This window comes from Emydura macquarii, unplaced genomic scaffold (assembly GCF_026122565.2).
Source record: "Emydura macquarii macquarii isolate MOO-44397 ecotype Brisbane River unplaced genomic scaffold, CSIRO-AGI_Emac_v2 contig_1876, whole genome shotgun sequence".
Lineage (NCBI taxonomy): Eukaryota > Metazoa > Chordata > Testudines > Chelidae > Emydura > Emydura macquarii.
In genome coordinates this window covers 18,288,032-18,310,675 of record NW_027132013.1, presented here as the reverse complement: position 1 = coordinate 18,310,675, position 22,644 = coordinate 18,288,032, and the positions used below count along the sequence as shown (strand labels likewise).

The window sequence follows — 22,644 nt, the reverse complement described above, 5'->3', positions numbered from 1 at the left end:
AATGGTCTTTCTTAATTCAGTAAAATGTCTCTTTTATTAAATCCAAACAAATGACTGACACAGCTTTGGGTTTTGTAATGAGTACTCATAAATTTGTGCCTCTCACAAGCCCTTTAAACCACCACACAACATTTTAATGTGGCTTTTTGGGGGCGGGGGATGATTTACAGCCAAGTTCATTAATGAATTTAGTCTCTGAAAATCAACTTACACCCAGAAATTAGCTGATGTTTGTCTTCATTAGACTCGAGACGCAGGCCAACCTGACCTGCTTAAGGAGAAGGAAAAAAATGAACAGTAGTCATCATCAATCCCCTGCCACATGGCGTTAGTGTGATTAATTTACTGAAAACCAATTAAACACAAGAAGCAGAGCTAGATGAAAAGATTTAATTATTCTTCAGAGTTCACTGACAAACACTACAATGACTCCATTCCCTAGCTGACAAATTTAAAAGTTATTTTCCTATCCCCAGAAAAACCCACCAAATAAGGAGGCGTGTTCAAACAAAAATACATGGGATTTTTTTAAACTACCTGCTATGAAATTATGGGATGGACAGGCAGAGAAAAACTCTTTCTAGAATCTCACTGTGCCCTGGGGAAAAAACAAGATATAGTGGAATAATTCAAAGAGACTCTCCATTTCTCTCCCACTGCCTATCCATCAATACTAGTTTGCTGAGAAAGCTCCCTGGTAATAATATTTAGTGTACAGTGCTTCTGCATGTATCAGAAAAGTTAAGATTTAGTTAGGCAGTGAATAGATTGAATCTCTTATATCCGTAGATTGCTAAAAAAATATTAAGTTATAAGAGTTTAAAGCTTTATTATATCATTTTTAATTTTAAGTAAACTTAATGTTGATGAAGGGCACTGGCCTACTTGAATTCCAGGAGGTGGACCCAAGCCTACCTGGGACAGAAGGGTCATTTCCTTAACCAAAGGAAAGGGCCTAAGAACTCAGAAGAAAACTGATTATATGGAACAAAAAATGAAAAAGCAGAAACGGAGGTGAAGTGTGTTGGGCTGATTTCACTGGAGAACAAAGTCCTCTGCTTAGCCTGAGGACAAAGCTGTATCTGTGTGAGCTTCTCCTGCTCTGCTCTGTCCACATGCCTAAACTGTGGCCTAGATAGAGCTTCTAAGGGTGAGGGAGATGTTCAGACCTTGGCCATGCTGCTGAGATTTGCCTGAAGAAGGTATGTTCTGATGGTGGCTTTTAAGATGTGGATATCTATTCATTAGGAACTGAACTGACCAAACAACTTAAAATGGCATCCAGTCACTGACATGGAGTGACACAGAGATGAAAAGCTCCATATCCTACTACCATGAGCTATTTCAGTTCTATAGGTTTATAATAACCTATTGGCTTACTACCATCATTCACTGATATACTATAAACAAAATGCATAGCTGAGACAAAAAAATAGAAGGCCAGCTTCTCAGCTGGTTTAAATCTGCATAGCTTCATTGATTTCAATTCCTTTTTCTGCCAGCTAAATCCTAATGCCAAGCCTCTAAAGAGACAGATTCCTTGTGTAGTTTCATTATACATAAAATACATGCAAAGTGCAATTTCTACCACATTTGGAGGTCTTCAAAGGAAGAAAGAAAAAGCAGTTCACAGAAAGGTAGCTATAGCTAGGAATATGCCTGCTGGCAGAAGAACCTGGAAACTTGCAATGTAAAATACTTTTGCTAGCTACAGTGTTTTGCAATAGCTTATTGACATTCCATCCAGACTGGGAAACTCAAGAAGTGTGCTGCTTGCCTGGAGCTAGAATTCAGGTTGTGGTGGAGAGTCTGCCAAGATTTATCAAGCCCTCAGACTGCTACCCCTTCCTACTTCTCCATGTGGGCACCAATGACACTGCCAAGAACGACCTTGAGCAGATCACTGCAGATTACATGGCTCTGGGAAGAAGGATAAAGAAGTTTGAGGTGCAAGTGGTGTTCTCGTCCATCTTCTGTGTTGAAGGAAAAGACCTAGATAGGGACCATTGAATTGCGGAAGTAAATGCATGGTTATGCAGATGGTGTCGGAGAGAGGGCTTTGTATTCTTTGACCATGGGATGTTGTTCCAGGAAGAAAGATTGCTAAGAAGAGATGGGATCCACCTAATAAAGAGAGGGAAGAACATCTTCACAGGCAGGCTAGCTAACCTAGTGAGGAGGGTTTTAAACTAGATTTGCCAGGGGATGGGGACCTAAGCCTGGAACTAAGTGGGGAAGTAGGACACCAGGAGGAAGCGCAAGGAGGAGGGTGCAACAGGGGAGGCCTCCTGATTCCTACTGAGAAAGTAGGGCAATTGGCTAGTTATCTTAGGTTCCTGGGCACGAATGCAAGAAGTCTGGGAAACAAGCAGGAGGAATTAGAAGTCCTGGCACAGTCAAGGAACTGTGATGTAATTTGAATAACCGAGACTTGGTGGGGTAACTCACACAACTGGAGCACTGTCATAGATGTGTATAAACCGTTCAGGAAGGACAAGCGGGAGAAAAGGTGGAGGAGTTGCACTGTATGTAAGAGATCAATATGATTGCTCAGAGCTCCAGTAAGAAACTGGAGAAAAGCCAGTTGAGAATCTCTGGGTTAAGTTTAGAGGCGAGAGCAACAAGGGTGATGTCATGGTGGGCATCTGTTATAGACCACCAGACCAGGAGGGTGAGGTAGGCGAGGCTTTCTTCAGACAACTAATGGAAGTTTCCAGATCACTGGACCTGATTCTCATGGGGGACTTCAATCACCCTGACATCTGCTGGGAGAGCAATACAGCAGAGCACAGACAATCCAGGAAGTTTTTAGAGAGTGTTGCAGACAACTTCCTGGTGCAAGTGCTGGAGGAACCTACTAGAGGCTGTGCTTCTCTTGACCTGCTGCTCACAAACAGAGAAGATTTGGTAGGGGAAATAGAAGTGGGTGGTAACCTGGGCAACAGTGACCATGAGATGGTAGAGTTCAGGATCCTGACAAAAGGAAGAAACGAGAAAAGCAGGATACGGATCCTGGACTTCAGAAAAGCAGACTTTGACTCTCTCAGGGAGCTGATGGGCAGGATCCCCTGGGAGGCTAATATGAGGGGGAAAGGAGTCCAAGAGAGCTGGCTGTATTTTAAAAAAATCTTACTGAGGGTGCAGGAATAAACCATCCTAATGTGCAGAAAGAATAGCAAATATGGCTTACCATATTGGCTTAACAAAGAAGTCTTCGTTGAGCTTAAACACAAAAAGGAAGCTGACAAGAAGTAGAAGCTTGGCCAGATGACTAGGGAGGAATATAAAAATACTGCTTGAGCATGCAGGAGTGTAAGCACAAAAGCCAAAGCACAATTGGAGTTGCAGCTAGCAAGGGACGTGAAAGGTAACAAGAAGGGTTTCTACAGGTATGTTAGCAACAAGAAGAAGGTCAGGGAAAGCATGGGCCCCTTATAGAATGGGGGTGGCAACCTGGTGACAGATGATGTGAAAAAAGCTGAAGTACTCAATGCTTTTTTGCCTCTGTCTTCACAGATTAGGTTGGTTTCCAGACTACTGCACTGGGTGGCACAGAATGGGGAGGCGGTGAGCAGCCCTCAGTGCTGAAAATAACAGGTTCAGGACTATTTAGAAAGGTTGAACATGCACAAGTCCATGGGGCCTCATGCAGTGCATCTGAGGGTGCTGAGGGAGTTGGCTGATAAGATTGCAGAACCATTAGCCATTATCTTTGAAAACTCGTGGTGATTGAGGTTAGTCCTGGATGATTGGAAAAGGGCAAATGTGCTGCCCATCTTCAAAAAAGTGAAGAAGGAGGATCCGGGGAACTACAAACCGGTCAGCCTCACCTCATGGAGCAGGAAAAATCTTGGAGCAGGTCCTCAAGGAATCTATTTTGAGGCACTTGGAAGAGGGGAAGGTGATCAGGAACAGTCACCATGTCTGACCAACCTGATTGCCTTCTATGATGAGAAGACTAGCTTTGTGGATCTGGGGAAAGTGGTGGATGTGATATACCTTGACTTTAGCAAAGCTTTTGATAAGGTCTCCCACAGTATTCTTATCAGCAAGTTAAAGAAGTATGGGTTGGATGAATGGACCATAAGATGGATAGGAAGCTGGCTAGATCATTGGGCTCAATGGATAGTTATCAATGGCTCAAGGTCTAGTTGGCAGCCGGTAACAAGCAAAGTGCCCCAGTGCTGAAGCAGGTTTTGTTCAACATCTTCATTAATGATCTGGAGGATGGGGTGGATTGCACCCCCAGCAAGTTTGCAGATGACTCTAAGCTGGGGGAAGTGGTAGATATGCTGGAAGTTAGGGATAGGATACAGAGTGACTTAGACAAATTGGAGGATTAAGCCAAAAAAATCTGATGCGGTTCAACAAGGACAAATGTAGAGTCCTGCACTTAGGACAGAAGAATTCCATGCACTGCTACAGACTGGGGGACCAATTGACTAGGCAGCAGTTCTGCAGAAAAGGGTTACAGTGGACAAGAAGCTGGATATGAGTCAAAAGTGTGCTCCTATTGCCAAGAAGGCTAATGGCATATTGGGCTGCATTAGTAGGAGCATTGCCAGCAGATGGAGGGGAAGTGATTATTCGTCTCTGTTTGGCGCTGGTGAGGCCATATTTGGAGTATTGTGTCCAGTTTTGGAGACAGTCCAGCGGAGGGCAACAAAAATTATTAGGGGGCAGGAGTACAAGACTTATGAGGAGAGGCTGAGGGAACTAGGCTTGTTTAGTCTGCAGAAAAGAAGCATGAGGGGGGGATTTGATAGCAGCCTTTAACTACCTGAAAGGGGGTTCCAGAGAGGATGGAGCTAGGCTGTTCTCAGTGGTGGTAGATGACAGAACAAGGAGCAATGTTCTCAAGTTGCAGTGGGGGAGGTCTAGGTTGGATATTAGGAAAAGCTTTTTCTCTAGGAGAGCGGTGAAGCACTGGAATGAGTACCTAGGGAGGTGGTGGAATCTCCATCCTTAGAGGTTTTTATGGTGCGGCTTGCAAAGCCCTGGCTGGGATGATTTAATTGGGTTTGGTCTTGCTTTGAGCAGGGGTTGGACTAGATGGCCTCCTGAGGTTCCTTTCAGCCCTGTTATTCTATGATTCCAAAATTCCATAATTAGAAAAAATGGTTTCATCCATGTATTGTTGATGCTACAGACTTGAAATTAGAGATTTGGTGTTTTATCTTCATTTCACCTGCTGCACTTGTTTTACAGGAAGAGCAATAAAATTACGGAAGAATACATATGAAACATACATACTTTTCAAAGAAGTAAAAATGAAACATAGTTCTTCATACATTAAGTATATTTCTGGGAATGCTTCTTTTTCAATAAGAGAAACAGGCACTTCCTGCTTCAGGGACATTGCCAGAATCTGCTGGGCACAGAAATCTAGACTAGAATTTACATATGACTATTTCAGGAAAAAACAATAACCACTAGATATAAAGCTCATAGTAGTATCTAACAGGTAGTAACTATTTGCATTCTGATGATTCATTTGGGATAAGGAGAAAATCAGACTGGATTTCTGGTGCTTTCTGAGATGCAGTTATGCCTGTTGAGATTCCCTCCAAGATCTTTTCCACTCGGCTTACCCAGAACACCTCATCCAGTTGTGAGAGAGCACTTTATCCAGTACTCTGGAATCCAAAAACTTGGTTCGAATCAGGACTGGTCACTGAGGTTTCTTTATTGAAATCTCATAAAGCTCCACCTGAGGTGTGCCATGGAGGGGTGGGGGGAGGTCTATGTGGTTCCACTGGTCATTGCCCCCTATAAATGGGGTGCAAAGACTGAGAGCACTACAGTGCAACCTGGAGGGAGTACTTTGCTCCCTCCCTGTCTCTGTGGTATCCCCTTGTATCAAGCCTGGTGACACCAATAGAATGTAGATGGGGAGAGGAAAAACTAGACCAGAACCACCCTACTGAAGCTGTGATAAAACGTTGATATATAAATGACAAGGCCATAGACCCCTTATAAACACTAAAATAGACATAAGCCTCCTGGACAACAATACTACAGTTATAACTGGGATAATCTTGTTAAACTAGGACACATGGTAACTATTGTGTAATAATGCCAAGAGACCTAGTTCATAATACATATGCTCAGTGGGGTAGAGTTAAGGTTTCTGTGTGAGCCTTAACTTTAAATTATCTGGCTTTTATGGTTATAAAATTTCAGCCTTTTAATGCTGCCTAGCATAATTTTTGCCATTGAATATAAAATGTATTGTCAGTGATTTTGAATGTGGCCAAAGATCCTAGATAATAGTCTTCAGTGCCAAAGGGCTACATCTTCAGACATGTGCAAACAAAAGTATGTGCATATTGGTGCTTCTTCCTGACTTATACATACAAATGCCCTGTCGTACAGACACACAACTTGAAGTTTGCTTGTGCACATACATAAACTGAGCACACGTTTTTAAAGATTGGGCTCTAAGTGACTTGCCCAGTGTCACCAAGCTGTTCTTTGACAAAGCTGGGAATAGACCATAGATCTCCCAGCCTTGTGCTTAAACACAAAAACATCTTTCCCTTCATATTATTTTGTTTTATTTTTTCTTTATCAAAAATAGGTTCATATTAAGAGCAGATTATTACCTTGTAGAAATTGATTTTGATACCATGCTAGCTGGAAATAACTTCAGCACATACAATGCTGTTAGTTTTTGAAGTGGTTACATTTTCTACCATGCCAACAATTCTACTTGGTTTCTTTATATCCTGCTACACTGCCATAATTAATTACTAGTCTTTTCCCATGGCAGTTGAAATGAACCTGTAGTATGTAATTTATCCCCAAACACATTTTTGCAAAAGTATAATTTAATATTCAACAGTGTTTTCTTTGGTTTGGTCTTTCTCAAGCACTTATGATGCTGAGCGACCTTTCACACACTGATACCTCCACCGTGCATCTCACTTGGCAGTCTGCAGCAAGGCCCTGGACCCATTTTGCTTGGCAGACTGTCATTGCAAAGCAAGTGACAACAGCATCAGATACCAGAGACTAGCCCAAAGCTTAAGAACAGAAGCAGTTTAAATGTAGAGCTGATGTATCAGTCGCTAGACTGTGAACTGTTTTAAGAGTAGTTGTAGCTGTGTTGGTCTCAGGATTTTACAGAGACAAGGTGGATGAGGTAATATCTTTTATTGGACCAGCTTCTGTTGGTGAGAGAGGCCAGCTTTCTATCTTATACAGAGCTCTTCTTCTGAAGAGAGATTACCTCACCCACCTTGTCTCTCTAACAGTTTTAAGAGAGAACTGCATCTAGGGGTATGTCTTCACTGACAGTGGCAAATTTGCCGCTGTCAGATTGATTTATCCAGATTGATTGAGCGGAAGTGAAGACCTAGTCAATCGATCCGGATGTCGATTTAGTAAAACCACCTCCACAAAAAGTGTAGTGCTGGGTCGACGGGTATGCATTTCCTGTTGGCGCAACGTAGTGGAGATGGTGTGCAGAAGAGGATTTAGGAAGTCAATGTAAGTTACACAAGCTACTCTACATAGCTTGCGTAACTCCCATTGACTGTCGCCAAATTTCCCTGTAAATATAGACCAGGCCTAGATTACCTTACCTGTATGCTTCTTTGTGGTTCTGATTTGGGTTCTTCTGTTGACTGAAGTTCTGCAGAATCCTGAAGTAGCAGAACCCAAACCCATTGAAAATACAGTGGCAATTGAGAGGGGGAAAACAGGAAACTTGTCAATCTCTTCCAGTATCTGTCCCTGCACTTGGCAGTTACAGCTTCTCTGGTGAGTCAGTAGGTGACACATTTCCCCTGAAGTCAGTGCTGAAGCAGTACCCCTGTGAGTGGTGTTAGGTGGTTGTAAGCTGCATCTTTTTGACGAGGTGTAAAAATGCAGTTTGACTTTTAGGACAGTAAAGAGTCGGGGGTCTGTTGTGATATCATGTCTCACCTCTCTAGGCAGTAGCCCAGTGAGGGCAGGAGAGTGGTGAACGTTCAGTCTCTCCCCGAGTGGCGAAGTAGTAGTGACCTGGGAACATGTTTATGGTGAGGTATGGAGGTTGGCAGCAGCTCTGTTCACCAGCCCCTGTCATCTTTGATCACCAAGGAAGAGGTGGAGGAGAGAGAATGATTTGCCTCATCTATATATATATTTAAGGCTATGACTAAAGGCCTAATTCATTCAAAACTCACATTGACTTGAATGGAAGTTTTGACTTATCTTTGATTACTGTAGGCCTCAACTGCTCAAGAAGTAGCATAATGGCCAGAGTGGAGGGGATCACTTTCTGCCTGGCTCCACTGTTGATGAATGTTGTGATATTAATTATAAAAAACCTGTAAGTATGGCATTTGCTTTCTTGTGTTATTTATTTTTCCTCCTTCATTTTGCTATAAATAGATAAATTGCATTAAAAAAACCCACAGAGCCAAATGATCCAATTAATAAGAACACCTACTGGCAATATGTAAGAAAACTGGCAATTTTACCAGTCTTGTTTAAATGTGATTAGATCTAATCTAACCTACCTAATTAATATTTCTAAGTATTTTAATGCACCTGTTAGAGTGCCTGAGACACTGATATGTACACTGTCTTTTATTTAACAAAAAATAGTATTCAAAATACAAATATACCTTTGCAAGGGGATTATAGTTTAATCCTAAAAAGCACAAAAGTCTCAAATATGTAGCAACAACTTTCCAGGAGTGTTGTTAGGACTCATTAGTTAATATATAAATTACTTTGAATATGAAAATCTTTGTATGAATGCTTAGTGACAGGACAAAGTTGAATTTATTCTTGTTACTGTAGAACTTCACTAGATGTCAGTATAGAAACCATTTTTACTTATATACTGTGCAGTGAGCTTTTTAGAGAGTGTGGGTTTTTCTCCCCTTTGTATAGTAGAAAAGTGAGTTGGTTTAATAAAAGGTCCAATTCCTTTAACACATACTACTTCATGAAGGCACTACCATTTTCACAATGTTTTAGCATGACAAAAAATATACTTTCTTTATACATCTGTTCTTTAACAAAAAAATCAGCTTTCTTCCTTTTTAGACCCTGATCAAGCCTCCTTGATCAGGAAGGGTGCTTATCTCCCATTCAAGTCAATGTGAATTAAGCATGTGTTTTAAATTTAAGCACATGCTTAGGTATTTCGTGAATTGGGACTTTAGAGCCTTTGAAGTTTACTCACCTAATGGGCATACTCCATTGTCAAGTACTTCTTTTTAAACCAGTTCCTGTGCATTTCTGCAAAGATTGACTGAACAAAAGATAATGGGCCAGATCTTCTATTGTGGTGCCATTGCTTTTGCTGCATTTTCAGTATAAACTGATCCCAACTCCAGCTTAACTGACTTATGGGGGAACACATCAATGTGGTCCTCCAGAAGCATAGATCCAATGGAAAAGGCTCTCATACCACTTCCCTTCCCTGCAGCTGGTATAGCAGCGCAAAGGGGTGTTGTTGGAGGCACGGGGACATAGCCATGATGAGCTCGTGCCATGCATATCTCCGACTGCATTTTTTACCTCTTGGGGCTGCTTGCCACCATAATAAATTAGAGCAGCCCTTAGGTTGCCCTAACTTGGCTCAAGGGAACTTGTCCTCTATAAAGCTGCAGCATGATTAAGGGAGTGTAAAGGTAAAGTATATATCATATTTGCATCTTCTCCCCACCCTTGACTTGTACTGTGTGCACTTAGGCTGTCACCCTGAATCTGACACTCACATGTTAAAAAGCAGCCTTTAAAAAAAAAATTATGAAAAGTGACTCAGAGAACGGCATCCAGGCTAAAAATGTTTTTTTCTAACCACTACCCCTGCAAATTGTGCTGGGATCTGGGAACCAAACTTAATGCTTTCCTTCTTGCATATCTTCACTAGTAATAAAGATTATGCCTTCAGTGACACAAGTCTGGCTCCATTGCCTTCATCAATGGGTATTAGCCAGGATAGGTAGGGATTGCTGTTTGCTAGAGGCTGGGAATGGCCGACGGGATGAATCACTTGATGGTTACCTGTTCTGTTCATTCCCTCTGAAGCACTTGGCATTGGTCATTGTCAGAACACATACTGTGCTAGATGGAGCATTGGTCTGACCCAGTATGGCCATTCTTATGCTCTTATGTACCCTAAAGAGGATCAGATGTTTTAACAATAATAGCCAGATACCAATGATGGATAAATTAGAAATGCATAAAAAACAGATTTTGAAAATATAAATGTCAGACAAAAATTAGCAGCAAATCAGTAAAAGGAGTTTTGTAGAGAGGTTTGTTAGATTAACAAAGAGTGCTTGCAGATAAAATGGCATATGGTATAATCAATGTTTAAAGATCTCAAATATTTTAGAAGGAAATATCAATGAATTTTTCATAAATTATACCCACTTTGAGGAGACAAAGGAAAAAAGAAAGATTGTTTTTGAAGCTCTGCCTTATATAACATTTCCTTTCTCTCAGCTGATGCCCTAAGGGCATTTAGTTTAAATCCTGCACTTCAGGCTATTTAAGTGGTTTGTAACAGCACAGGTACAGCATATTAAAGAGGCCTTACAAAGGCACCTTGAGGAATTGTCTTTTAATATTTTAAAGATGGGTGTCTTACTTTTCTCGCTCTCTTCCCCCACCCATACCATTTTATTTTAGCTGAATCATCAAATTCTGCTGCAGCAGAGTTCCAGAGTAAAACCCTACAGCAGGTTATGCTATTTGGGAACAACAGTCAACTTTTTGTCCCAAAGGAAAGCACATGTGCCTGCTTTTTATTTCCTCTAGACTGAAATGAGGGTTTACAGCACCAAGGCCCTTGATGAAAAAGGCAGGCTGAGCAACTCTTGCCTGTCTCAAAATGTCTTTTGCTGGAGTCTTGGGAAGTTGTGGCATTCATGGCCAGGTCTGCCTAATTTCTTAGGGAGATCTTACATTTGTTCACATATTTGGAAGGGGGATCACTGAAGGAGCAAAAATGCGTGAAAATAAAAAGTGCAGAAAAAGGCACCATTGGAGCTACAGAAAAATCAAGGTGTAGCAAAACTCAGGGGACTTGGCTTTGAAAGCTCCTTTTGGAGAACTCAGCCCTGTTGGGTCTGAGCTGGGAAAGATGGGAGATGGACAATGCTCAGAATCTGTTAACCTTCAGGGCATGCTGCAAGGCCCACCTTTTCTCCAAGGCATCTGGGGATGGTTGAGGGTCTTGTTGTTAGTGGTGGGGGTTATTATAAGTATCGGGACATATTTATTTTACACAGGAAAGAACAGTCCATTGTATTGAAATGTTTCTGTGAAATTAAATTTATTGGTGGGGTGCCCAGAGCTCAGGAAGAGAGCCTCTAGTTTTGTTTATATAAATCAAATAAATTTATGTGCACCTAGAAATTAAGTAGGATGTGAAGGCATAGAAATAATTGATTAATTGCATGAGAACATTTTTCTTTGAGATGAGAGCCTTACAATCCCTGCCATTTCCTGATGGTCCACTTATGTATGAAAGTATAGACACATTTAAATATTATGTCAAACAGACAGAGGGAGCACAGGTAGCAGCCAAAGCATCCTCTATATATCCTCTATTTCTGGCCCTTAGGGCAAATCTAGGACGCAGTTTAGCAATAAACTAACTGGGGGATAAATAAACACACTCATTTGTGGTCTTCAGCTTAGTACTTTTTTTAAAATTGAGAAAAACAAGAAAAATAGCACCCACAATTAAACTGACCAGGTCACAGTTAGAAGAGTCATAAGTCTTCATGCCTAAGGGCACGAGTTGATCCCCTCCTCATCTTGGATATTGCTAAACTGGTTGCTTATGGCAGGAATTCTCAATTTTTTTCATAATGTGGACTGAAATGTAATGAAGAGATTGTCTCATGCACACTTCCTTTCCCACTCCTGATTGCACAGACCACCTCCCTGCCCTTTCGTGATCACATAACACTTTTGCAATTACAGAAGATGTTCATACGGAAAAATAATAGTAAGGAAGGATTTACTGGATTTTAGACTCTCTCAGTGCAATTTGACAGCTGGAAATAGGGAGGAGTGTTGACAGTCCTTGAACAGTAGTTCTTGTCAGATCACCGATGCTCTATAGATCACGCTTTGAGAACTGCTGCTCTATAGGTTTTATATGCTGCCTTCTGAATCATGAACTTGGCAGTGGTTAGTTGGTCTACTGGTTGTTCCTGGTGTGGCAATTTCTGTGTTCCTATATAGACCCATTTTTGTTGTTGTTTTTGTTTAGAAATGGGCCCAAACCATAAAGTTCAGATCTGGATCCAGAAGTCCCCAGTGGTTGGAGGTCTTCAGATCTAAGGTGGTGCTTTGGGCCCATCTCTATATTTTATACAGCTGAAATGACAGTAATATAGTATAAATAATAAAATTAAAGAGAATTACAAACAGCTGTGGGTAATTTGTAAATGCTTTCTCTTTCCCTTCATTACATTACTTACAACCTTATTTGCTGTTCCCTAACCTCATGGCAAGTAAAATAGCATCTAATTTGGTTGCTTGACTGTAATTATGCATTGCACTTTTTACTCTGGGATTTCTCTCTTCTTGCCTGCAGCTTTGTGTCTGCTTAGCTTGGTGTTAGAGACCATTGTAAAAAGGTTAGAGTGGGTTTCCCCCCTCTTCCTTCTCAAGAAAGTTCCAAGGTGGCTGAATCTCTCAAATGAATGTTTTGCCTTTTATAGGAGAAGTAGTATGATGGGTGAGCTCCAGGAAGCTGTTTTCCCACCAGTATGGCTTCAGGTGTTGATGCTCTGGATTATTTTAAACAATAAAGTACTTTTGGGGGAACACAATATATCTGGTTCCATTGCACACAGTCACTCTGTGGGCCTTGCCCTTGTGTTATACATACTCTGAAAGATTGAGTCTACTTCCCTTGTACTGGGGTGAGAAGGCAAAAAGAACTTGGCATAAACCTTGTTTTGGAAATCCAGTCACTAGAGTTTCTCTATTTCCAGAGTGAAAGTTAAAATCCTTTTTTAACTTGGTATTGTTAAGTGAAGGATGAGAGGCAAGAAACTTATATTTAGTTGTAAGAATCTTTAATTAGTGGTTCTCAACCAGAGTACATGTAGACTACATAAAAAGCACTAGCAAAGTCAGTACAAACTAAAATTTCATACAGACAATGACTTGTTTATACACTGAAATGTAAGTACAATATTTATATGCTAATTGATTTATTTTATAATTAGGTGGTAAAAATGAGAAAATAAGCAATTTTTAAGTAATAGTGTGCTGTGACACTTTAATTTTATGTCTGATTTTGTAAGCAAGTGGTTTTTAAGTGAGGTGAAACTTGAGGTAGACAAGACAAATCAGATTCCCGAAAGGAGTCTGGAAAGGTTGAGAATCAATGTCCTAAATAATTAGTTTTAGGACAGAAACATCTGCTGACCTTCTGGAAAGGTTTTACAGTCCAAGAAGTTCTGACGTATAAATATTTAGTCAGTGCTTGCCAACCTTTGGATATAACAGTACCAGTTTACCAGACAAAGGTCTAGTTTACATCACAGCTACTTACGTTAAAGGGAGCTGGTTCCAACACAGTTGTACTCTGATGGAGTTTCATTTTGTAGTGCAGGTGCACTCTTAATCTTGGTCCCAAAACTGTACTAGTGCCTAGATGTGTGCCAGAACCCCTGACCAGAAACAGTACATGTGCACACTCAAATAAATAGTTACAATTACAACTAAAAGAGAGTGAGTTGCTGCTGTGATAATGTGTTTGTAAAATCCCAGTTCCAAGCTCATACATATAGTTGGTGACTGTGCTATTCTGAAAATTAGGGGAAAAAAAACCTTCCCTCTCATACTTTCTGGATGATAAATGGAACTGACACTGCCAATCTGCTTTGGATTCCTGCATCCAGTGTCAAAAGTCTTTTTGGAAAGCTACACCTTCTGTAGGCCTTGAGGTAAAGATAGCTGCATGCACCAATTTCAGTCATTTATCTGTGACTGTATTATTTATTACTAGACTAAAATGAGCCATGATGGTCACTGAGGATCAGCATAAAGTGTTCCGCTTGGCAGTGTTTTTAATGGCAGCACAGTTAGGTTTATACCTGTGCCAAACAGTTTCTTGTCACAAACAAAAATTTCCTTTGACTTAAAAGTACATGAAGAGGCCAACAGTCTAGTGGCAGCATGTTGCAGGAGTCCCTAGGCTGACAGGAGCTGCAAACAAGGAAATGCTTCACATTGCTTCTAAGAGACACCCTTCCTCCACCCCCAAAATCTGGCCAGTGCTTGAAAGGGCATTTATCAGTTGGCTCCAGTTAAAAGAGTCTAGTGGCAGCCTTAAGCTAAAGAGTAGGGTACAGATTTTAAAAGATATTTAGATGCCTACAGATGTAGACAGGCACCTACTGGGATTTCCAATGTACCCAAATACCGAACTCCAACTAATTTTAAGTATCTGGGCATTTTTGAAAATCTTAGGTGCATGTCTGCATTTTTTTTTTTTTAAAAGCACCTGAATCCTTCTAAAAGTCTGGCCTGGGTCACTGCAGTTGAGTGTTGGGAAGAATAAAACTTGGGAAGAAATGGGAGGGTAAATTGGGGCAGGTTTCTGGGGAAATAACTTGCCCTTTTATGTTCAATTTTTTAGGATTTTTTTCATTTAAATAGTTTGAATGAGCCTCTGCGAAGTATTCTGGCAAATAATGTTCATACTTTGAATGGGTCTTGTGTGTGTAAGTAGTGTGAGACAGAAGAGCTAAGGGGCAGCTAGAGAGTGATAGAAGGGAGATATATAAGCTCTAGAATGATCCAGGCCTTGTTCCCAGTGAACTGTGGGAGGTCAATTAGGAGCACCTGAGGCCAATTAAGGCCCAGCTAGGGGCCTGATAAAAACTCCTGCTCCAACCAGGCAGCTGGTGAGAGGAAGGAGAGCTGGTGAGAGAGTTGGAAACGGACAAGAAATACAAGAGAACCAGATGAAGGAGAATTCTGGGAGGGAGGCTTGTCTGCTGAACCCCAGAAGCTGAAAGGACAGTGGGGGAAAGTAGTCCAGGGGAAAGTAGCAGCTGGAAGCACTGGTAGCAGTGCATAGCTGCTACTAGTAGGGCCTCTGGACTGGGACCTGAAGAAGTGGATGGGCCCAGGACCCTTCCTGCTCTGCCTTTGCCCCACAGGGCATTACCGGGCTGGCCAACATTTGGAAATAGGGGGTTATATGGGGCACCCTGACCCTCCACGGAAAAGTGCGGGACCCACAGCAGCCAAGCTGGTGATTTGTCACAGTAGGCATTTAAAAATTACTTCCCAGAAAAATAAAATACAAAGTCTGCTTTCCACCTTACACCTGTTTTAAAGCACTCCTGTAGGATTTGAAGGAATCCTCCAGTGGAATAGGGACACTGTGCCTCCTATCCCACCTTACCCCTCCTAACCCATGGTGCATGGGACAGTCTGGTTGTTCCTGCACCTTGACAATTCCTGGCCACTGGAAGGGCCCTTAGGGGCTTCTGATCAGCTGGTGTAATGCACAGCAGCCCCAGGCTCAAGAGAACAAAAATGTTGTATAGGCTTTGTGCATACATCCTTCCTCATCCAGGTTTGGAAGGATGGACTCCTGGATCTGATCTTTAGTTTCTCTCAGGGATTCCATTTCAAGTGAGTTTGTTTTATAAACCACAGATAATTTTTCAAGTTTCCAGGCCAGTAATGCAAACGCCATCTAGGATCCGAGAATTCAGCAGGGCTTTGTCTGCATCAAGATTCTGCACTCAAAATTCAGCTGATGATTCTTTTGCTGATGTGTGCAGTAGAATAACTCCAGCTCACTGTACTGTATTAGCTAGGCAGGGATAATGGAAATACAGCTATGTTTGTGCCTGTTAAATGAGCAAGTATGACTACTTGTAGGGAGGAGATTTATAGAATAAGGAGTTGCCATTGTCATTTTGACATAGTTACTCTCCTGGTCATAGTCGCACTCTAAATGGTCTCTGCTGGGGCTTGATTATGGCTGACACTCTGTTCGTAATTGTAGCTGTTCAAAATTGTAGCATGCTCTAATGCTGTGGTATCCTTTGTTAGAAGGAAAATATGCCCATTCTGCCTTTCCTTCCTTTCCGTAATGTTGCAAAGATGGTTCAATGAGACTTGGAAGTGGCGTTTTGTAACACTTTTTCTTCATTGGCAGCCATCAGAATCGTTACATTGGTTCTGATGACACATATTCTTGTTTAACTCCTTGATTGGATTTGGTGACTGAAATGTAGGGTCTTGAAAGGAGGGGTTGAGAAAGTGGGACAGAATCCTTGAGGTCTAGTATCATTCAGCTTTGTTGGATTGGGTAAATGTGTGGGGAAACAAAAATGGAAATGGTAAAAGGGAATACTTAGTTTATTGGCATGCTGGGAAGCGTCCTACAGAATAACACACACAACTTCAGTGGATCATCATGGGCAACTTAGGAGCCACACACACAGTGTGCTAAGAATAGGATGTAGCCAGTCTTCTCTGTAATTAATGTACTGAATAAAATTCTTATTTCTAATGAAGAAGCATTTTCTGTGCACTTGCCAGTGAGCATCTACAGAATAACATCTGCTTGAGCAATTTCAGGTAGCTTCTTTGGCTGACCAAATTTATTTTGGACAACACTACTGTTACTGAATCAAGCTAGTTATAAATGTGCAGGATTTCTATGTCTTAAACTTAGATGTTCCCTGCCCCTTACCCTGGTGGAGAGGAATTAATGCACAAGGAAGTGGCCTGAGAGCAGAGGGGGCCTGGAAGGGAGCAACAGCAGCACTCCCCCTGAGCTCTCACAAGCTTAGCCATGCGAACACCACGCAGGGCAGAGGCACTAGAAATTAGTAAAATCTTGATAAATAGGGGATAGTGAGATGTTTATGGTAACAATCAAAACAAAATAATCTTATAAGTAAATTCTGCCTTTTGTAAACAAAATAAAAACAAAGTTTTAACTATGTAGGTACTTACATAGTACTCATCACCATGACATCTGAATGCCTTTCAATTACATGAAAGACCAGCGCAAGCAAAACTCTCTCTCCCCCCTCCTTTCTTCATCTGGGGAAGTAGCTTGAAAAGCATAAGAATTAATTCTTAATTCACCTTCCCTATGTGTGTGTAGACTATGTGAAGAGCTATTGTGAGGACACTAAGCAGAAGAAATAGGGTTTGCATTTAGTTCTAAATGAAGTGAGGTCCATGGTTATTTCTTATCTTTTGTGAAAGTGAGTTCTAGAGTTTTGCTTTTGCCCCTGAGAGCGTTCTCTCTCCCTCAATCATGACCAATCAATTGATTTGGTGGAACATAGCTGTTATTGGAGCTCATGGTTACAGAGAGAGAGAGAGAGGCAGTTTTTCCAGTTGCTAGGGACATTTCCATGGAAAGCTTTACATATCAGGACAGAGTCCTTAAGTTTGACTCAGTAGTGTTGGTGAGGAGCAGTGCGGAGAACAGAATCCTTTTCACAGAACCCTGTGTTACTCACCAGACAGTTTCTGCATTTTGTACCAGTTTAAGCTTTTTTAGTCTGTTTGGCTTAATTCCCAGATGTAATGAGCTGCAACAGACTCTGTCGGTCCCAAATACATGTAGTCCTGTGGCTAGATCTATGACTCATGAGGAGCCATCTAGTCTGCAGTTTTTCCCCTGCTAGTCTGAAAGAGTTAATCTGTTGATTTTTATTCTATTCAGGTTCTCATATTCCACCCATCAGCGTAGTATCTGGGCAATGCAAAAACTATCTCTTGTCTCAGCATTTAGTTTTTCTTCTTTTAAAAGATTGAAAAATGTTTCTTTTCTTTCAAATTTTGGGTGTATTTTATAAACAAACATTTTGGGTGTGTTCTTCATTTGCCTTACAGATTGATCCAGCTTTGGAAGAAAGAATCAAAAAGAATAAGATATCATTGGAATCTGAATATGAGGTACTGTAAGCTTCTTGCTCGGAGCTCGTAACCTTGTCTTATCTACCCTTGCTGTTGGTTGGGTGTGTCTGCCCATAACTAAAATTAAACTAACTCTTTACTGCTGTCCAGTAAAACTGTTAGCTTCATTTGTAGTGCTGTACTTGGCAACTGGACATCAAAGCTGGGCTGTGTTTAGAAAGAAGTATTGCATGTTCAAAATCTTTTACCCAAAAAACTAGTTTCTGTGGGTCAGCCTAGTATATAAAAGTAAAGCTAGCCCTGGACTTGGATAGACTATGTGCATGTCAACATTTGTACTACATATGTTGTGATGAGATCCTTGTGAGAAATTGCAGAACCATGTGGCCACCTAGTTGACACTGCCCACTAATTCATCTGCGTCCATAACTACTACTTATTTTCCAAAACTCTGTTAAGTTTTCAAACAGCTGCCATTCCCTCTTTCTCCACCCCCTTCCCCCCCCCCCCCCCAAAAAAAAAAACATATCACAGAGGAACATTTCCTCCTTTCCCCTAAATGTATTTCTTCCTAGAATTACACTGTTCTGAGATGGAGGTCTGACCCAGCGACACGTTTAATGTCCAGTAACTCATACATCTTTGGGGTGGAAAGGGTGTATTATCCTGTAGGAAAGCTGGAGAACCTCCCTTTCCAGAGATAAAAGGTGTTTGTTTCAGGCTCACTCTCTTCCAAGATATTAGACCTTAAAGTTATGACACTGATAACTAGAAAAGGTTTTTTAAGTAATTTTAGCGTTTTTAAAATTAATTTGATCAAATTATCCACTTGGTTTTTCTGCACTTGTTTTGGTTTTATTTTTGGGTGGAGGAAGAATGGGAGGGCACAAATAATTTGCAGCACAATTTTTTGCCTGCAGTTATTTGCAGGTGAAATTCCTGACGTGTGTATCAAGTACTCAATTGCACCCTATTCAGCAAGTCCAGTTACTATTTGACTATCTAATAAAATCATTCTATTATACCTTCCCAACTCATCATGAATTCCCTATATCACAATAAGAATATGTACTATGTTGTGCTTTTCTAACAGAAGCACACAGATTTTTCATCTCCAGTAAGGTAAAGCTGTTAAATTAAGATGACTGGAAACAAGTTTTGGCATTGCACTTCTTAGAAATAACTTTTGTTCTGTGGTGCTTAGGGGGCAAAAAGCTTTATACTCAGAGTATGAATGGAAAATTCCAGCCTGAAATTCATAATTTACAATCCACTAATGACGGTTCCATTTGCCTTTTGGGATCCTTTTGTCTTGTGCACTCTCTTGTATGCTTTATAACTCTGGTTTGATTTATTTATGTGAAAGAACCACAGTGCAATGAAAAGAACAGTCTCTCTCTCTCCTTTTAACGTGATACATAACTCTAAGCTGAAAACGGAACTCTATGTGTATTTGGTTATGCCACACTTTCTCCCCACCGCAATTAAGTAGATGATTAAAGGACAGTATTTAAACGGTCATAATTGCACTGACTCTTGTAGGGGAAGTCAATGTTAATAAAATGAAGATGGCATAACAAAATATTAAAAGCATGTTCAGATAATTCTTGTGAGCTCATCATTTCTGATGGCAGAAGTGACTGAAACATTCTTAATTTTTCTTTTTTAATCTAAACTGCAGATAAGCCACAGAGTTCAGATCCAAATCCAAAGAACACAGCATTCAGATCTTGCATTCCAGTGTGGTTGATTATAGGGAGAGGATCATTACATGGTATATGGATTGCATCTGGATTTGAATTTCCTCATAAGGTGGATTCAGATCGGTTTGGGGGCTAATCTCTAATATCAATATGCAAATATATAAAAGTATATAATTATAAAAACTTTACTATGGGCCCTGCTAGGTTCTGAGCATCCTCAATTCTCACTATAGTGCAAGTTAAAGGAGCTCAGTGCCTCAGCAGGGTTGTACAGCACCTTGCAGGATTGGGCTGAATCACAGTGTTTGATTATTTAATCCATTGTTTCCTCTCCGTTCCTACTGAAAAAATTCCTGGAGAAGTCCTTTGTCATCTCTCGCCTTGAGTACAGGAAACGTTTTCCTCTGTGGACCCTATATTCTACCTTTTTCCTACACCAATGCCCTAGGCTACCCAAAATATGGCTGCTAAGAACATATTGGAATTTTATATATAGAACTACTTGGAGGGTTATAATAGTGCCTGTTATTAAGGACAGTAATAGTAAAATGCCAAGGGCCCTGAAAAGGCTGCATAATTATTATGTAATGCTCAAAGGAGAAGGTCATTATTTTACAAGCTTGCTATATTAACAGCATTATTTTACACAGCTGTTGTTGAAGACAACAGCCCTTTTTGACATCAATTTTTTTCTGTTTCTTATTCTTATAGGAATTTATATGTTGAATTCTTTTGCTATTCTGAGATTACTGCTTAAAGCTTACCTACCACTTTTAGGTACTGGCTCACAGGGCAACGATATTTCATTATAGCCTGACTCGGTATGAAGTTGGTGAGTTAAGATATCATCAAGTCATGATTTAAAGTGATAAGGTTCATGTAAAAACCTTTTTTCACTATAGCTTAGGAAATTCTAAGGCCCCAAGCTATGTGAAGTTCAGTTTATTCCACATAGGAGCACAGCTGGAATTGATGTTATTTCAAGGACAGCAGTAGGGGCCACCATTTGTGTGTGTAATCTATACTGAAGTGTTAATCTCTCAGGTCTATCATTGGTTCCATCCATCTTGTGCTTTGGGACGTGTCAAAGGAGTAAGTTATCTTTACATAAGTTCTCTTTTGCTCATGCATTCCTCACACACACTTACGTGTTCTCACACAGCCAGCTAGTCTTTGCTGCTTCCATTTCCCTAATAAATCATTGCCCTTTCCATAGCTGACACTGGTACTAATGTGAATGTAGTTCCACACCTGAACTTGAGCCTTGTAGAACATACTGTAAAAAATGCAAAGTAGTATATAACTTGTGCTAAGATAGAGCTCTAGAGTATTTTTTTAAGTGCTTAACTGGCACTTAAAAAAATAAAGCAAGGAGGAGGATTATTCTCCCGATTTGGTACATTTTCCCTATCAAATAATTTATTTTGAACACTCAAAGAAAAAAATTCTTTCTAATAATAATTTTTGTTTCTGCAGTATCTTTCATCCTTCAGGATCTATAGTGGTTTGCAAATTTAAAGGGTCACGGTCAACTTTTAATTACACTTCTGTTTGAAATTGTTTATTTACTAAATTTATATGTAACCCCTAGGATTACTATACCTGAAAGAGATTTGAGGAAAAATATTTTTTTCAGATTTTGTACTTTGTGCATTTGACAGTGCTTTGTAGGCCATCACTTTCAGTGTCCCGACATTGAAACCTTGATCCAGCACAGCACTTAACTTAAAGCCTGTGCTTAATTTAAATTACAGGAATACTCCCATTGAAGTCAAAGCCTAAAATTAAGCACATACATAAATTTGCAGGATTGGGGCCTTACTTAGTTTCCCCTATTATTTGTGAGAGTCTTTCTCACTGCAGTAGAGAGAATTTTTTTAAAATAAATTAAAAGGAATTAAATTAGGGAATTAATTTTTTAAAATAAATTAAAAGGAAAATATGACTGTTAAACCCCCAAAATTGGCAGGAAGAGGGATTCAGGAGCATGTGAAGAACCTGAAACTGCTTTTAGCATCCTCTTTTTTTTTTTCTTTTTTTTTTTTGTAACTGACTAGATTTCAAGTTTACAGTTTTCCTTTTAACTAGCTGACTGCAAATGCATAGTTGTAGTAAGAATTTATCAAGACAAAACAAAATTACCTGGGTTGGAATTTAGCAAAGATACCAAAAATAACACCTGACCACAGGGAGAAAATACCGGGTATTAAAGGGCTCTTCAGTCTAGCGGAAAAAGGCATATCAAGTACCAATAGCTGGAAGCTGAAGCCAGACCAGATTGAAATTAGAAATTAGGCATAAATGTTTAACAGTCAGGATGATTAACCATATGAACAAACAACCAAGGGAAGTGGTGGATTCTCCATCTCTTGATGTCCTCAAATCAAGACTGGATGCCCTTCTGGAAGACATGCTTTAGTCACAGCAGTTATTGGGCTCAGTACAGAGATAACTGGGTGAAATTGAATGGCCTGTGGTGTACAAGAAGTCAGATGAGGTGATTAATAGTACTTTCTGGCCTTAAACTCCATGATCTATGAGACCAGATACTGATCCACTTCCACCTTGCATAGCTTATTATATCAGATAAGAATGATGAAATATGACTCAGCTCCACAACATGCAATGGGTGCATATCATCTATCCCATGGCTCACCCAAATCATGTCCCATACTTTGTACAATGGAACTGCATAAGGGATCCACGCATCCATGGAGGAGGAATGTGTAACTGTTTACTTATCCTGTGAGAGTGCTGGCAAATAATGCAGAATTACAAAATGGTATTTCGGTCTTCAAACAGCAGAGCAAGAGGTTTGGGGATGTGGTTTGGGATGGCTGCTTCCTATACACAATGCCTTGTGAAAGGAAATAATATATGTATTAGCTCTACTAAGCTGGTTAGTGCCATTTACATCTGTCTTGAATTGACTTTGGGGATTGTAGGTACAGTGTGATGGGTAAAATGCTTTATCATATGTGACAGTGCAGCAGTGCTGTAATTCAAAGTGGAATGTGTGATACCTTAGGCCACCTGAACACTGGAAGAATTCATTTTAACT

General features: G+C 40.4%; 1 protein-coding gene across 3 annotated transcripts in view; it reads left to right on the top strand.

Annotated features, from left to right (window-relative positions):
- COX16 (cytochrome c oxidase assembly factor COX16) overlaps window positions 1-22,644 on the top strand; it is a 57,499-nt gene that overhangs the window by 21,408 nt on the left and 13,447 nt on the right. For 2 of the 3 annotated variants that reach the window (XM_067557826.1, XM_067557828.1), the window contains exon 3: window positions 17,857-17,919. The exons of the other annotated variant lie outside the window; for it this stretch is intronic. In XM_067557826.1, the coding sequence (XP_067413927.1) occupies window positions 17,857-17,919 (63 nt within the window). The remainder of the gene's footprint in view (window positions 1-17,856; window positions 17,920-22,644) is intronic. 3 annotated transcript variants of the gene reach the window in all.